The sequence below is a fragment of the Myotis yumanensis genome, unplaced genomic scaffold (genome assembly GCF_028538775.1).
Source record: "Myotis yumanensis isolate MYYU_CA2020_CCGP unplaced genomic scaffold, mMyoYum1.0.hap1 SCAF_22, whole genome shotgun sequence".
NCBI classification, from domain to species: Eukaryota; Metazoa; Chordata; class Mammalia; order Chiroptera; family Vespertilionidae; genus Myotis; species Myotis yumanensis.
Genome location: NW_027223773.1, coordinates 5684309 through 5701094, shown reverse-complemented (window position 1 = coordinate 5701094; position 16786 = coordinate 5684309). Strand labels below are relative to the sequence as shown.

Below are 16786 nucleotides of genomic sequence, written 5' to 3'. Positions count from 1 at the left end.
AGGGCCAAGAAGAATAAGATTTACAAATATGGAAACATTTTCAGCACTAGTTTTCTGTGCAGACAGGAAATACCTCCCAAACACATATTATTGATCAGAAAGTTGAGTTTTCCCTTGTGTCTGTTAACTGTTTAATTGACATCAACTCATGAAAAATATGTGTGTCAGAAAATAAGCGATCGGAAATTGGTCCTTCTGACCCAGCCCCTGTATTCCTCTGAACCCCAAATGCTTTTCTTTCTCATTTTCTTGTCTTGGATCTGCAAACCCTGAGCAAAATATTTTCTTCATCTGTCTTCCGTTCCTCATCGTCTCCAAATCAAACACGTCTTTAGGACTCACCATTTCCAAACTTGGGACTCCCCTGGGCCCGAATCTCGTTTTCAAAATGCCTTTCATGTACAGACTTTCTTGTCGGAAGCTTTTCTGTATAAAACAGCTGGCTCTGTGCCTGCCACCCGGGTGCCATCCATTTAAGACTTAGTCCGAGATGGCAGCGAGGGTGCTAGGCATCACAAATCCAAGTTCTAAACAACAGAATGGAGGGAAAGAACAGTTTTACACAACTGGGTAATGAACGTGGCTGCCAACGCCGACTCACAAGACTTAGATGCCCATCCCTCACGTCAAGAGAGGCAGAGCCCTAACCGGTCTGGCTCAGTGGATAGAGCGTCGGCCTGCGGACTAAAAGGTCCCAGGTTCGATTCCGGTCAAGGGCATGTACCTGGGTTGCTTGCACATCGCCAGTAGGGAGTGTGCAGGAGGCAGCTGATCGATGTTTCTAACTCTCTATCTCTCTCCCTTCCTCTCTGTAAAAAATCAATAAAATATGTTTTTTAAAAAAAGAGAGAGGCGGAAAATACAGTATTTTAGCTGGGTGCACGGCCATCCCAAGTAACACTGGGCCTCAGCTACAGAGGAGGAAGCAACAGAAGCGGCTGCCTTGGTCGGGAGTCTCCCCGCCATGAGCCAGAAAGCCAAGGTCCCCACCCCCCACCCCCATCCTCTCCCACCACCACTCACAAATGCGAGGCTGTACTCCAGGGGGAGCCTTACGAGCTTACCGTTGCACGTACCTCTCTGCACTGTCCCCCAGGGGTGGACGTCATCAATACGCTCCTGAAATTCGCCCAGGAGTTGACAGGAACCACCCAGCACGTGACCATGATTTCTCTGGGCCAAGGCCGGGCAGCGAAAGCGGAAGACCTCATCTCGGACGCCCTCGCCAAAGCCGGGCAGTGGGTCTTCCTGCAGAACTGCCACCTCGCCGCGTCCTTCATGCCACGGCTCTGCACCATCGTGGACACGTAAGTCACCCGTGTGCTTGTTTTTTTGGTGTTTTTGTTGTTGGGTTTTGGGGTTTGGTTTTTGTTTTTTGTGGGGTTTTTTTTGCTTTTGTTGCTTTAGTTTTGTAAATTAAAAAAGTAATAATTTTAGACTTGCAGAAAAATTGCACTCTGTTTTGTTCTTAATTTGTCATTTCCCCCAGGTTTCTGCCATAAGCACATGTCACTTTTGTACTCAGGGGACCAAACACTAGTTTTTTGAAATGGGATTTCGTGGGTCCTGTGCAAATTCTTGTGCAGCGGGAAAGTTCTGAGGGTAGTCAACCAGATCTCTGATTATTAAAATGATTTCTGAGTTCCCTTAAAACGTCGAAATAGCTACGATTCTCAGGACACGTTGGTTGGGTGTACGTTTCTCACATCAATACACACGTTTTTTTTATTTTGCAGACTCAGTAACCCAAATGTGACGGTGGACCCCAAGTTCCGGCTGTGGTTAAGCTCGGAATCGGACAGCTCTTTGCCAGTTCCCCTTCTTCAGAAGAGTTTAAAGGTAAGAACACAGTGGGACCTTGTGATGTTGACGGAGGGGCAGTGTTTGATGTGGATCCTCTTGCTTTCCCGACTGGGAGTGAAGAGAGCGTACGTCAGGACGCTAACCCTCTGCCCTGTGCCCAGCCCCGGGCCAAGGACCAGGGGAGACGCTAACGGGGTGGCCAGATCCCTCCTTTCACGTGGTTCCCAACCTGGGCACCTGCCCCACAGGGGGGCAGTTTGATGCTTAAGGGGGGCAATTCGAGAATGAGTTATTAACAGTGAATTTTGGGCATTTCTTATGGTTCTAGGGGCCTCACATACAGCATATAAATACATATTGTGACATATTGATGCATTTCAGTTCTCTATTACGTTTTGAAACTTTATTTGCTATTTTTTCCTATCACCTCAGATTTTTTTTTTTTTTTTTTTTTTTTAACAATTTCTTAGTGATTTTCTCCTCCGGACTTCAGCTGTCCTCTGGTTCTTGTATTTTTCTCTCTCATGGATGCCATGTTCTTTGGAAGCTCATTTTGACCAAGTTCACGGCCTTTGAGGCTTCCTCCACGTGAACAGGAGTTCGCTTTTTGAAGAATAAGAATGAGATGTCGCAGGGCGGGCGTCAGGATGTTGGAGATGCTGAGGTGGGGCGTGGCCAACACAAGGTGGGGAGCCAGTGGTGTGGGTGTTCGTTCGCTCAGATGCCTGGCTCCCCCTTGCTCTAAACCAGAACAGAGGACGTGCGGCCCTTTCCTGCCCCTTGCTGCCCTGGCTTGCTCCTACCTCTGCTCTCCCTCCCTCTCAGGTCATCCTTAATTCTCGATAAAGGGCCTGGCAGGAAGCAGTCGTACATTATTGAGTGGAAAGGCCCACGCATGGATCATCTGTGCCTTCCACTCATCTCCGTCGTTGCTTTTGAATAAATGCTAAGACTTGGTCAGTTGTGTCCAACAGTGTCCAGTTGGCCAAACTTTGGGAGTCCCAGGAGCAAAGGAAACATGTTGAATGTTTTTCATTCACACGTAGAACTTGATGGGGTTTTTCATGTCCCATTGTCCATGCAGATAGAGATGGTAGTTTTCCTAATCAGGAAGAACACTGACACCCCATAAAAACGAGCAAAGGACACAAAAGGTCAATAAATACACGAAAAAATAAAAATTCAGCCCCTCGATGTCAGAGGATCTAATTTGTAATACTAAGCATACTGTGAAATAACCACTCTCACAGACTGCTTATCAGAAAGACATTAATCCAGGACAAAAGGTAATCTCACAATATGTAGAGTCTTAAAGTTCCATACAGTTTAATCAGGTGACTCACTTCTAAGAAAAGACTAATTATGGTGTCTATATAGAGGGACAGAGGGATAGAAACATCAATGATGAGAGAGAATAATTGATCGGCTGCCTCCTGCACACCCTCTACTGGGGGTCAAGCCCGAAATCCCAGCACATGTCCTGACCGGGAATCGAACCGTGACCTCCTGGGTCACAGGTCGGCGCTCAGCCACTGAGCCACGCCGGCCGGACACACAAGAGTTTTGATTTGCCAGGGAAGCTTGAACATGACGAGCTTGGCTAGTTCTCTCCCCGGGGGTAGAGCAGTCCCCCTGCCCCCCCGCCTGGTGCCCACGTGCCCTCACGTGCTGTTCTCACTCGCATCTGCCCTAAGATCGCCGTGGAGATGCCCATGGGGCTGAAGAGTAACTTACTGAAGACGCTCGGACATGAAGGCAGTGGAGAGGTGACGGAAGAAATATTTGAAAAACCCACCTGCGGCCCCTGGTGGAAAAAGCTCTTGTTCAGCTTATGCTTCTTCAACGCTCTGGTCAACGAGAGAAGGAAATACGGAATGCTGGGCTGGAACGTCGGCTATGAATTTAATCCCTCAGACTTCGAGGTACGCGTCTTCAGAATAAACGACAAATAGGTCACGGTACCGTACAGGCCACGCCCCCTTTTCCCGGTGGGATGCAAATGCTGACGGCGGTTCTCAACCTTCTGGCCCTTTAAATACAGTTCCTCATGCTGTGACCCAACCATAACATTATTTTCGTGGCTACTTCATACCTGTCATGTTGCTACTGTTATGGATCGTCATGTAAATATCTGATCTGCAGGATGGTCTTAGGCGACCCCTGTGAAAGGGTCGTTCGACCGCCAGAGGGGTCGCGACCCACAGGTTGAGAACCGCTGGCTTAGAAGAAAGGGCTTGGAAGCCAGCGGTTCTGGAATCAGATGACAGCTCCGCTCCTTCGCTCCTTCGCTGTGCGCTGTGCGGGCATTTAACCTGTGGGGCAGCTAATTAACCTGGCGGCCCTGAGCGCCCTTGGCCAGGACAGGCGGGGGGGGGGGGGGGGGGGGGGGGGAGTGGGGGGCATTAGAGGAGTACCGGCTAATACAGGTAAAGCGCTGGGAACAGTGCCTGTTGGCACGTATGGCCAAAGGGTTGTTTTTCACGCGGGAGAGATGACACTGACCCGTCGTAGTGGGGAATCAGCTCCACTTACAGCCTCTCTGCTGTCCTCCGTACAGAACCTCCCCTTTGCCCAACAACATGGGGGGGGGGGGGGGTTCCTTGTTGCTACAGCAACCAGGGTAGCACCTGCGTGAACTTCCCAGGTGAGTTTCTCACAGTGTCGTCCCAGCGCAGGCCGCGGCCTCAACAGCCACTCACCTCTGCATTTGAGCAGGTCCCAGAGACCTTCCCCAGGAAACCCCGATGCCCCATCGGGTGCCTGTGCCCGGGGGGGGGGGGGGGGGGGGGGGGGGGGGGTTGGCGGCCCACTCAGACGGGCGGCTCCCGGCCATCTCCTCTAGGGCCGCAGGAGGCTCTTCCGTGCCCACGAGAGGCCCCCGGGCCCAACTGCCCCCCAGTGAGCGGCACCTGGGCGTCAGGGAAGGCCTGTGAGCTCCATCCAGCGCACGTCTGCCCGCACCCCACTCAGAGGGTCCCCACAAGGCCAACAGCCTGTCGGTAAAGAGACAGCCACGCTGGGTGCCTTCACGTGGCGAATGTGGGCGCAGCTTGGCCCTCGGGAGCCCAGCTCTCTGGCTGCCGGTGCTCGGGGCGCACCTGGGACCGGGACACGGGGGCAGGGGAGCTCTGCGCACCCCCCTCATTGAGGACGCGGGGGGTCTGGCCGCTGGGAAGCGCAGAGCAGTGATGCCTGTGATCTACTGCGTGTCTCCCACACGGACAGAGGAAGGCAGACAAGCCAGAGGGAAACTAGGCACCGTGCCGAGGACCAACCCGAACAACCAGGGACTCGGGAAGGAAAAGGTGCCCTCACCACCAGCGCCCGCTCAGTCCAGGCCGCACTCACGGGGCGGGGGGGGGGGGGGGGGGGGGGCGTTTCTGGTTTGGGGCCTGGGGCAGCAGGAATCTAATCCACTGTGTCCACAAGCACAAGGGAAGGCGTGTCCCTGGAGAAGGAAAGTGCAGGTGATTTCACTGAGTTTTCAGCAAACAGCAGGGCAGCCTCGGGAGGGCCGGGTGGCAGGGCCCGAGGACACCGGGGGACAGGCTGTGAGACTGCGATGGGCGACACAGGGGCAGGCAGATCGGGGGCCCCCCCCCCCCCCAGGCGGGGCAGTCCTGCCTGTGGGCTCCATTCGGAAATGAATTAAGTAGTTGGGTGTGAGTTTAACAACAAACCGAGAAGTCGTGGGTAAACACGGGCAGCCTGATACCTTTATTCCGCTCGCCCTTCCCGTGTATTTCTACAAAGGAAATGCGGGGCAGCGGCTTGAGAGCTGTCGCTTTCGTGTTGGAAGGGCAGAGCGCCCCGAAAACACACCCTGAAATAACAGAAGCGCGTGCGTTCCCGACAGGTGGCCGTGAAGGTGCTGGAGAACACCCTGACCGCCCAGCCGGCCGTGCCGTGGCAGAAGCTGCGCTTCCTGCTCGGGGAGGTGGTGTACGGGGGCCAGGTGACCGACCCCTGGGACCAGCGCTGCCTCAACACCCTGCTCTACAGGTTCTATAACCCCGACGTGCTGACATGCGACTTCAGCTTCTTCAGTGAGGAGGTGAGAAAGGAAGTTATTGTCTCACTAGAGGCCTGGTGCACGGAATGCGTGCACTCGGGGTAGGGTCCCTCGGCCTGGCCTACGCCCTCTTGCCGTCCGGGAGGCGTCAGCCACCGCCGCTGCGCTCGCCAGCTGTGAGCCCAGCTTCTGGCTGAGCAGCGCTCCCCCTTGTGGGAGCGCACTGACCACCAGGGGGCAGCTCCTGCATTGAGCGTCTGCCCCCTGGTGGTCAGTGTGCGTCATAGCGACCAGTCCTTCTGCCTTAGGGTCGATTTGCATATTAGCCTTTTATTATATAGGATATGACTTGATTGTGTGTTTTTAAGAATGAAATCTTGCCATTTTTAAATTTTTTTGAGAGAGAGTAGAAGGGAGGGGGAGAGACAGAGAAAGAGAAACATCAATGTGAGAGAGACACATCAATTGGTTGCCTCCCACACATGCCCCGACCAGACCAGGGATCCAGCCTGCAACTGAGGTCGGTGCCCTTGACCGGAATCGAACCCAGAACCCTTCAGTCCAACGACCAGTGCTCTCATCCACTGAGCCGGAATGGCTGGGGCTGACTGGATTGTCTTTAAATTATTGCCAAAGTATTTACAATCCGCACTTAAATTAACGTCAGTGTCCACTTTTAGTGGCTGTTCTGAACTCCAGTGGCACAAAACCACGTGGCTGTGACCCTGATAATTACCTGTTGGTCGGTGGCCGCTGCTCTCACCACGCCCCTCACAGTCCCTGGTCCCAGCGCAGGAAGCGGAGGGCGCAGCCGGCGGACAGGAAGCCGGAGCGTCGTTTCCCCTGGAAGAGCCCGCTGTCTGTTGCTTTACTCGGTTATTCCACACCTAGAAGTTTCGTGCCCCTTGGCCACGTTCACCCATCCCTGGATGATCAGTTGTTCTTAAGATCACCCTCCCAGCCCAGGCCAGTTCGCTCAGTGGTTAGGACATGGGCCCGAGGACCACAGGGCCTCAGGTTCGATTCCCAGTCCAGGGCACGTACCGGGGTTGCAGGTTGGATCCCCAGCTCTGGCCGGGGCTGAGTGTGGGAGGCATCCAGTCGATGTGTCTCTCTCATATTAGTGTCTGGATGTCATTCTCTCTCTCTCCCCCCTAACCCCTCCCTCCCTTCCACTCTCTTTAAAAACCAATGGAGAAATATCCTTGGGTGAGGATGTTATAAAACATGTCACTCTCCCATTGCCCTGTAGGTGTTGCCACAGTGAGTGATGGGTGGAAGCCCGATTGCACGCATCACCTACGGGTGTCGTTTCGTGAGGCAGCGGGTGATCGGCGTCGCCCTTTACGTCCTTTCCCCTCTCCCCCTTGCACACTTCCCCACGAGAACGTTCTGTGTGCGTATCACGCAACAGCACTTGGCAACGCGGCGGTCCCAGGTGTAGCTTGGGCGGAAGGGTCTAGAGCAGTGGTTCTCAACCTCCTGGCCCTTTAAATACAGTTCCTCATGCTGTGACCCAACCATAAAATTAATTTTGTGGCTACTTCATCACTGTCATGTTGCTACTGTTATGAACCGTCATGTAAATATCTGATAGGCAGGATGGTCTTAGGCGACCCCTGTGAAAGGGTCGTTCGACCGCCAGAGGGGTCGCGACCCACAGGTTGAGAACCGCAGGTCTAGAATATCCCACCTGCAAATAAAGCCTTCGATGGAGCGTCTCGAGGGGAATGTGGTCTGCGTGCGCTACTGAAAGGAGAGGCAGAAACTAACAGGCTGTCAATTCCCAGATGTGCCCGCCCGAATCGGCCAGCCTGCAGGCCTACCGACGCGCGGTCCAGGCCTTGCCCGACGACGAGCCCGCCGAGCTGCTGGGGCTGCACCCGGAGGCCACCCGGCGCTGCCGGGAGGCGCAGGCCCAGAGCTTCATGGACAACCTGGTGGCCCTGCAGCCGAGGACGGGGCAGCCCAGCCTGGTCATCAGGTACGACGCACCGCCGCTGTTCGCTCCGTTAGCGAAGTGTTAGGGAGAGCTGTCCGTGTCTGCTTGGAGAGACACAGGATAGCACTTAGAGAAGATGTCACCTAAAATCGCAAACCTAAACTCTCCAAGTGACACGGGAGCCAGTGTACACACACATGCACAATCATGCACACGTGCACACTCACACACACGTGCACACTCACGCACACATGCACACTCACACACACGTGCACACTAGTGCACACTCACACATGCACACTCATGCACACATGTGTGCGCACACATGCACACTCACATGTGTGCGCTCATGCACTCACACGTGTGCGCTCGTGCACACTCACATGCACACTCATGCACACGTGCACACTCACACGCGTGTGCGTGCACACACATGTGCACGCACACACATGTGCACGCACACATGCGCGCACATACACAATTACCAAGCATGTGGTAGGTGCTCAGTAGATCTTTGGTAAGTGAATTGTGCCTGGTGAGTTGTATTTTTTAAACAGAATTGGTTTAAATGTGACATGTCCGGGGAAATTCCCATCCGAATAAGTCGGAGGACAGTGTGGTCAGGAGGAGGGCGCCCTGCTCTCCGAGCCCCGGGTGGGCCGCGCCTCCCGCCCGCTCCGCCTCCCGGCCACACCGCCTCCATGTCCCGGTCCTGCTACCCAGACACGGAGAGGATCCGTCCGCTGCTGCGAGGTCTCGGTGGCGTCAGACACAGAACCCGAGGTCTCGGCCCCTCGAGCCTGTGGCTGTAAAGGAGGGTCCCGTTGGTTGCCGGACAGCAGGCCCCATATTGCCCGAGGGATCGGCCTTCCCTCCCCTCCCCAGTGTCTGAAGCCGTGGCCTCCCAGGAATCCCACTGAGCCACCTGCTTTCAGTGTCAAGAGCACAGCGTGGCCGTAGACCAGTGATGGCGATCCTTTTGACCTCGGCGTGTCAGCATTTTGAAAAACCCTAACTGAACTCTGGTGCCGTGTCACATATAGAAATTTTTTGATCTTTGCAACCAGAGTAAAACACTTATATTTTTGATATTTATTTTATATATTTAAATGCCATTGGACAAAGAAAAATCAGCCAAAAAAATGAGTTCGCGTGTCTCCTCTGACATGCGTGTCATAGGTTCGCCATCACTGCCGTAGAGTAAGGACGGTCACTTCCTGTGAGCTGTGCGCTGCCCAGCAGCACCTGCACAGGAATGTCCTGGGCTCCCAGCTGTCACTCGCTCGAAGGACTGCGTCCCTGCGGCTCATGTACGCCGGTCCCGAATACATCCAGCAGGAGGGGGACGGCCTCTGCTCCCCCAGGAGTGGAGGCGGGCCTGTCGCCCTGGGCCCCGAGTCCTCGCCTGTGACTGGTTCCAGGGAGCCTCTGCTTCGCGTGGCAGCCTCGCGCCCACGGCACCCACGTCCCCCGTCCCCACCGCCCAGGGTGCGAACAGGGCCCTGCTGGAAACACGAGGCCTGACAGCCACGCGGCCTGAGCGTCTGTCCGGCTGCCGCTGCTCTGCGTTTCGTTCAGTCTGGGTGTTTCCGTTCAGCAGACGAGCTCAGACGACGGAGCTTTTACAGAGAAACCGGGAGACGCCCCTCTCCCTGCAGGTGTCTCATGCATCGCACAGGCCTCACGCGGAAAGCGAGACGCGCCCCATGGGCCCCATGAGGAGCCCGGCCCTGCCCGGTCTCGTGCTGGGGAAGATGGGCCTCCCCGTGCGGCCCTCACTCTCCCCTCCTCCCTCCCCCCCCTGCAGCCGGGAGCCTAGCAGCGACGATCTGGTGATGGAGATGGTGACGAATGTGCAGAAGCGGCTGCCGATGACGGTGGAGAAGGAGGAGAGGAGGGGCTCCCAGAGCACCCTGCGGAGCATCATGGCGGGCAACGTGTGGGAGGCTCTGAATAAAGGCCTCGAAGGTGAGCGGGCTGGGCCCCTCCCCCGTCCTCCCTCCTCCCCCCCTTCTTCCCCTCCCCCTCCCTCCTCTCCCCCGGGCCCCAGCGCAGGACTCTGGCACCAGACAGATAGGGTTAGGGCAGTGATGGCGAACCTTTTGAGCTCGGCGTGTCAGCATTTCCAAAAACCCTAACTTAACTCTGGCGCTGTGTCACATATAGAAAGCTTTTGATCTTTGCAACCATAGTAAAACAAAGACTTATATTTTTGATACTTATTTTATATATTTAAATGCCATTTAACAAAGAAAAATCAACCAAAAAAATGAGTTTGTGTGTCACCTCTGACACGTGTCATAGGTTCGCCATCACTGGGTTAGGGTCAGGGTCAGGGCAGAGACGGGACAGAAGGGCCACAGAGGAAGGGGCTGGGAGGAGATGGAGAGCTAAAGCCCTCCTCTCCTCCAGGGCCAGGTAAGGGCAGAGAGGAACGGGACGCTGTCGGTGTATTGGGGTTTGGGGGGTTTGGGGAAGGAGGCGGGTGGTGATGGTTTCAAGATTAAGAATGGAGAAATAATCATGGGAGCAGCAGAGAGAAGCAGCTCCGGCCCCGGCCGGTTTTCCCCGTGGTTAGAGCACCGGCCCTCGGACTGAAGGGTCGCAGGTTCGATTCCGGTCAAGGTCACGCATGTACCTCAGCTGCAGGTCCATCCCCAGCCCCGATCGGAGCACATGCAGGAGGCACCCTATCGGCGGATGTGTCTCTCACATCAGTGAGGAGCTGAGGGGAGGGGCTGGCCCAGAGGAGACACGGGGCAGACCTGGTGCCCAGGGCCGGGCCCAGCTCGGAGGGGCCCCCCCGCTGGGCTGGGGTACCCGGCCCCGTTACACTCTCAGCACCCGCACTTCCACCCTCAGAAGGGTTCCTTGTGGAACCAAGCGCTGGGCAGCGGCCTGTGGGAGCGGCACCGCTGCTGCGTCCGGGCCGGTGGTGGGCGAACGCAGCCGCCGCTGGTGTCTGTGCGGCCTGCGAGCCAGAAGGATGTTTCCCCGGCGGAGAAAAGATGCGTAAACATGGTCAGAAAACCAGACTTGAGCTCCTACGAGTCCCGGCGTTGGGGTATAGCCAGGCGAGCCCCCCACCCCAACCCCCGCTGTCCCTGTGGCACCCGCGCTGCAGGGGTGGGGTGCGGGGAGTGGCTGTGACAGACAGCGGGGTCCATGAACCAGAAGCATTTACTGGCCTCTGCAGGAGAGGCTTTTCAGTCCCTGGACAGATGAAATTCCTGTAACTTCCAAATCCTACCGCTCTCCGTTTTTTGTTTTTTAAATGTATTGATTTCAGAGTGACTAGGAAGGGAGAGGGAGAGAGAGATAGAAACATCAATGATGAGACAGAATCATTGATCAGCTGCCTCCTGCACGCCCCCTACTGAGGATGGAGCCCGCAACCCGGGCCTGTGCCCTGACCGGGAATCGAACCGTGACCTCCTGGTTCATAGGTCGATGCTCAACCACTGGGCAACGCCGGCCGGGCAAAAATATCACCGTATTATCTCTTTCTTGAATCCAGGCTACGACCCCCTCATCCACTGTGTCTTGCTGTCCTTTTTGAAGCAAGAAATCGAACGCTTTGATAAGCTGCTGCTTGTCATACATGAATCCCTGAAAGACCTTCAGCTCGCTATCAAAGGGAACATCGTCCTCACCCCGGAGCTGGAGGAGATATACAACTCTTTCCTCAAAGCCAGAGTGCCGGCGCTGTGGCAGGTGAGCAGGGGGAGTTCCCCCGTGTACGGGCGGGATCGACGCGAAGTAGAGGTCCCGTCGCAGGCAGGACTGGGCTGACCGTGGTACAGCCACGTGGTGAAATATCAGGATGCGCCTGCATTGAAAGGTGCTGACACACGTTTGGTGAGTTGATATTAGTAAGATCTCTTAGAGGGAAATTTGGCAAGTCTACTTAAATACATTTATCTGAGGTATTGAATACCCCTGAGGTATCTATCCCAGGACTGGTTATCACAGCATAAAGCTGAAAACAACTGTCATTCCTCTTTTTTTAAAAAAATATATTTTATTGATTTTTCACAGAGAGGAAGGGAGAGAGTTAGAAACATCGATGAGAGAGAAACATCGATCAGCCGCCTCCCGCACATCTCCCACTGGGGATGTGCCCGCAACCCAGGCACATGCCCTTGACCGGAATCGAACCTGGGACCCTTCAGTCCGCAGGCCGACGCTCTATCCACTGAGCCAAACCGGTTTTGGCAACTGTCATTCCGCTTAATCGGAATCCGGTTAAACGATGATGCGGATATACTGGACACATCTCTAAGATGTATTGTTAAATCCTTAAGTTTCAGAAAAAATGTCATTTTTAAGGATTATAAGAGCACATATACTTACAGAAGACCCAGGCTGATCTGTGCATACATGTGCTTAGAGAAGGGCATATGTGCTTTAAATTCTAGAAACCCAAATTAGTGTCTTGGGAGGGCCAACTAAGCCAGCTGACAGCACCCCGGCCCCTGGGTCCCCCCGTCCCCCCAGAGGCACACCAGGGGAGGAGCAGCTGGCGGGGCCAAGGCCAGCTCCAGGCTCTGGTCAACTCCAAGTTTAGCTGCAGGCCCAGGCCTCCCGCGACCAGGGGGAGCCAACCGCTGTGTGTGGTGACATGGGGGAGACGAGGGGTTCTCTGGACAGGAGACTTTTGTAAAGTAGGAGGTGGGGGTGAGCAGGGGGACTGGCTGCCAAATTCGGGCCTCTCCTGCCCCTGTTGCCCCCGGCAACAGCTTGTTTCTATGGGCCAGAAAAAAAAACCTAAAGGACGTTACGATGTGCCCATGCCTCATGCCTCCGTCCTAACAGAAACACGCCTACAAGTCGTGCAAGCCCCTGGCTTCCTGGGTTAACAACCTTATCCAGCGACTGAATTTCTTCAACACCTGGGCCAAGATGGCTTACACGGCGATCTACCACCGGTAGGGCTTTCCTTACGTGTCCCCTGGTTGTGGCTTAGAGCTGCACGGTGCTCAGCATGCTCGCTCATGTTGGGCCTCGCGGGGGTGGGGGACCTCACCTCCCCCTTAGGGCGAGGGAATGAGACGAGCCCCGCCCCGTCCAGGGTCACTGCCCTCGAAGAGACAGGCAGAGCCTAGGGCCGTGGTCGGCAAACCGCGGCTCGCGAGCCACATGCGGCTCTTTGGCCCCTTGAGTGTGGCTCTTCCACAAAACACCACGTGCGGGTGCGCACGGACAGTGCGATTGGAACTGCGTGGCCCATGCGCAGAAGTCAGTTTTCGGCCCGGGCGAGTCTATTTTGAAGAAGTGCTGTTGGTATTTGGCTCTGTTGACTAATGAGTTTGCTGACCACTGGCCTAGGACATTCTCTGGCCACACTGTGTCTTGTGAAAGTAGCGAGGGGAGAGGGGAGAGGTGAGAAGAACGAAGAATTAGTTGCATGTAATTGTTAAGCGTGTTGAATACATGATACACAGCCAATGGAAAGGCACATGAGTGCCGAACACCTACTGAGCGCCCACAGCGGGCCAGGCATTTGTCCAGGGGCTGTCCCCGTGCCCCGTCACCAAACCTTCATGGTGAGCCCAGGGCACGAAGCAGAACCGTCGCGTAGAGAGGAGGAAACCGAGGCACAAAACCTGCGGGGACTTGCCCACGGCTCCCCAACCAGCAAGTGGGAGTGTTGGGGTTTGAACCCAGGAAATCTGGTTCCAAAGTCTGTGCCCAACTGCGCCTCGTCCCTGCAGCCCAGCCGTGAGCGAATGTTCCCGGCCGCCCTCCCCCAGGGAATCAAACAGCCCGCGAGGCTCTGCCCAGCCTGGCCAGGGACCCGCTGCCATAAACACCCTGAGCGGGAGCGGGGTCCAGTTAAGGCCTGCCCCTGCCTGCCGGTCTCACCAGCTTTACAGCCCTCGCTGGTTCCCGTTCCAGTGCAGGCCAGGTTCCCGCCTGGGGAGGGTTTGCGATGAGGCGGGAGGGAAGGAGTGGGTGGGAGGGGAAGAGAAGTCGCCCTGGGTGGCCTGACCTTGTGGTTATGCTGTCACCATCCCCGCCTGTGTCTGCCTGCCTCTAGGTATATGAGGTTTGTCTTGGCCTGGAAGCACTCTAGCACCAGCCCCAAACTTGAAAAGAATTTCTTTGAAGGGTTTCCTGCAAGATACTGGCTGCCAGCTTTCTTCTTTCCACAAGGTGAGCGTGCGAACCAGGACCAGCCCCGCCCTCCGCGTCCACCACAGTCCCCATCCTCCTCCCTCCTCCGACCTCAGTCCCCCTCAGGTGTCAGGCCTCCTGCCTGCACTGACTCCCCCCCCCCCCCCCCCCCGCAGGTGTCTCAGGGCCTCAGCCCCAGGCCATTCATTTGATGATGTCAGAGGCTGACACTAGACCCCTCCCAGAGGCCACGGCATTTTGAGAATGGGCACTTGTTAGGGCAGTGATGGCGAACCTTTTGAGCTCGGCCTGTCAGCATTTTGAAAAACCCTAACTTAACTCTGGTGCCGTGTCACATATAGAAATTTGTTGATATTTGCAAACATAGTGAAACAAAGACTTATGTTTTTGATATTTATTTTATATATTTAAATGCCATTTAACAAAGAAAAATCAACCAAAAAAATGAGTGTCATAGGTTCGCCATCGCTGTGTTAGGGATTGATTCTGGGCTTCGGCCATTTCGTTAACGTATCCGTTTAACGAGAATGAAGGAAGGAAGGAGTAAGTGAGCGTTTGCTGGGCCCTGGCCCCACCTGCTCGCACAAACGTCCAGCAGGAAGGACAGACGTCCACCCGTATGGATCACAGCAGTGTGTGCTGGGGGTTTGGGGGGGTAATGCTAGACGGCAAGGTCCATGCGGGCGAAGCAGCCTCCCTGCTGCACCCCCAGCCCCTGAAACACTGGATAAGTGTTTGAAGAGCGAACACCAGCCCGGCCTCACCCCCACCTCTCGCATCTCCTGACCCTCTTTCTCTTCCCCCTCTTCCCTCCCCAGGAGGCATCCGTGTGGCTGACAGCACTCACCCTGCCCCCTCCCGCCCCCCCGGACCTTTGGGACGCGCACAGCCCCCGGGTCCCTGAGGCTCACAAGGAACTTGTGTTTCTCTCCGAAGCCTTCCTTACCGCTGTGCTGCAGGACTACGGGAGGGCCCACGGCATCTCTACGGACGCCCTCACCTTTACCCACCAGGTGATCCCCAGCACCATTGGCTCCAAAGAGGAGGAGTTCTCCATCATAGTCCAGAAGACGCTCAACCTGGTCAGGAGGGCCTTCAAGGTACCGGGATGCTCAGGTCGGGAAGAGGAATCACTCGTTCGTTCAGGCAGCCATCTCCTCCACAGACCTCACTCCGCACTCAGCACGTGCCAGGCGCCATGCCAGGCGCCAGGCAGGCAGGATACACAGGCACAGCCCTCTTCAGGTCCACATGCCCTCACCGTCCTCTCTCCCACAAGTAAACCAGCTGGTCCAGGGGCCAGCAAGGGCCGGGCAGCCTGGAGGGCGAGCTTGGGACAAGGTGCCCGTCCCTTCTCCAGGGACCTGCCCGATCAGAGAAGACGGAACCTTCGGGGGGCACTGTGCCGGCCACCCCGCCCTCCACACGGGGGGGGGGGGGGGGGGAGAGCGAGCTGCCTTCCAGGCCCCCCTGGAGACACCCCAGAATTGGAGCTGCTGCCAACGAAGTTTTCTGCTTAACAGAATCGATCAGCAACTCATTCACCCCTTTTAACGTCGTTCAAAGATATGCTCCCGAGTCCCTCCCAGGTTTTAAATTCCCAGCCTCCATGGATCTCGTAGCTGCAGGGGTAGAAGCAGGGGACAGAGTCTGACCCCTTCTATGATCTGGGGCCGAAGATGGTCCTTCTGGAAATGTGGGGTTTTACTGTGTTTGAAACACTTGTCAGCTCAGGATTAGCACATGCAGAGCCTACACACTTGTTAAGGTCTGAGGGTCGCACCCGGCAACGCTCCCCAGTACAGGGACGCGCCCCCCGCTGCTGGTGGGGAGCTGTCCGCTTCCTCCAGGCCCATCCCCAGTGGGGCCTCTGGTCAAGGCAGGGTCCTGCCTGGGCGCCGCTGACAGCACCTCTCTTTGATCTTAGAGCACGGACCCCTCACACATCGGGGCTCACATTTTTGGATTATTCATCGAGGGAGCAAGGTGGAATCCCGAAGAGCAAATACTAGAGGACTCGCTGCCTCGCGAGATATGCTGCGATTTCCCGGAAATCTACTTCCTGCCAACCAAGGTCAGCACCCCAATGTTTGTCATGCCGCCCGGGGGCCTCCACGTCCCCTGGTTCACGGGGGAAATTGGATACTTTTTAACTCGGGGGCTCTCAGGAAGGTGGAGGCCCCCCCCCCAGCTGCAGTCCGAGACACGAACACGTTTACAATAGCCCCAAATATTGCCAGAATCTAAAATAGATGCTATACCAACAGCCACCGTCACTTCTCAAGAACAGGCGCTATAGGAAGCCGTAGTTACGCTTTAAGATGACATGCTCCAGGCACAGTCCCCATGTGCAGTTACACAGCCCCCTGACCTGCAGGGTGTTTAACTCCTAACAAGCCCCCAGGTCTAGCACGTGGGAAACGTGCGCTGTGGGTGGGTTGAGCTGTGCAGCTGGACGGCTGGGTTCTCTCTCAGGTTTCCCCCGAGACGCCAGCCGCTGCTGACCCGCCGGAGCCGGACGGCCACACCTTCGAGTGCCCAGTTTATCAGACGCGTCGGAGGTCGTCCGCTTCCATAACGACCGGCCCCCCTTCAAACCTAACGTCGGTGTTCTTGCCCACAAGGAGACCGCCCAGTCACTGGATCACCATGCAGGTCGCCCTGCTGTGTGAGAAGAATGAGAAATAAACTCCGTCCCACACCAGGTAAATGTGGACTCTGACCAGGTGTACCTGTTCCAGGCTGTGCGCGTGTAGCAGTGCTTGCCCGCGTAGAAACGTGTGCGGGCAGGCGCTCTTTCTCCCTCGTGGCTAGGGGTCCCTGTGGTCCAGGAGCGTCGCAAACAAAAAGGGAAAGATGTCTGGGGGCGTGTAATCTAAGGACGCCCGTTT

At 55.9% G+C, this 16786-nt stretch overlaps 1 protein-coding gene across 1 annotated transcript in view; it reads left to right on the top strand.

Moving 5' to 3' along the window:
- DNAH14 (dynein axonemal heavy chain 14) overlaps positions 1–16786 on the top strand; it is a 142861-nt gene that overhangs the window by 119689 nt on the left and 6386 nt on the right. The window contains exons 74-85 of the mRNA XM_070401461.1: positions 1097–1307; positions 1737–1839; positions 3498–3725; positions 5660–5857; positions 7606–7799; positions 9565–9725; positions 11275–11471; positions 12573–12685; positions 13798–13913; positions 14832–14995; positions 15823–15969; positions 16371–16600. Coding sequence (XP_070257562.1) covers positions 1097–1307; positions 1737–1839; positions 3498–3725; positions 5660–5857; positions 7606–7799; positions 9565–9725; positions 11275–11471; positions 12573–12685; positions 13798–13913; positions 14832–14995; positions 15823–15969; positions 16371–16583 — 2045 coding nt within the window. The 3' untranslated portion in view covers positions 16584–16600. The remainder of the gene's footprint in view (positions 1–1096; positions 1308–1736; positions 1840–3497; positions 3726–5659; positions 5858–7605; positions 7800–9564; positions 9726–11274; positions 11472–12572; positions 12686–13797; positions 13914–14831; positions 14996–15822; positions 15970–16370; positions 16601–16786) is intronic.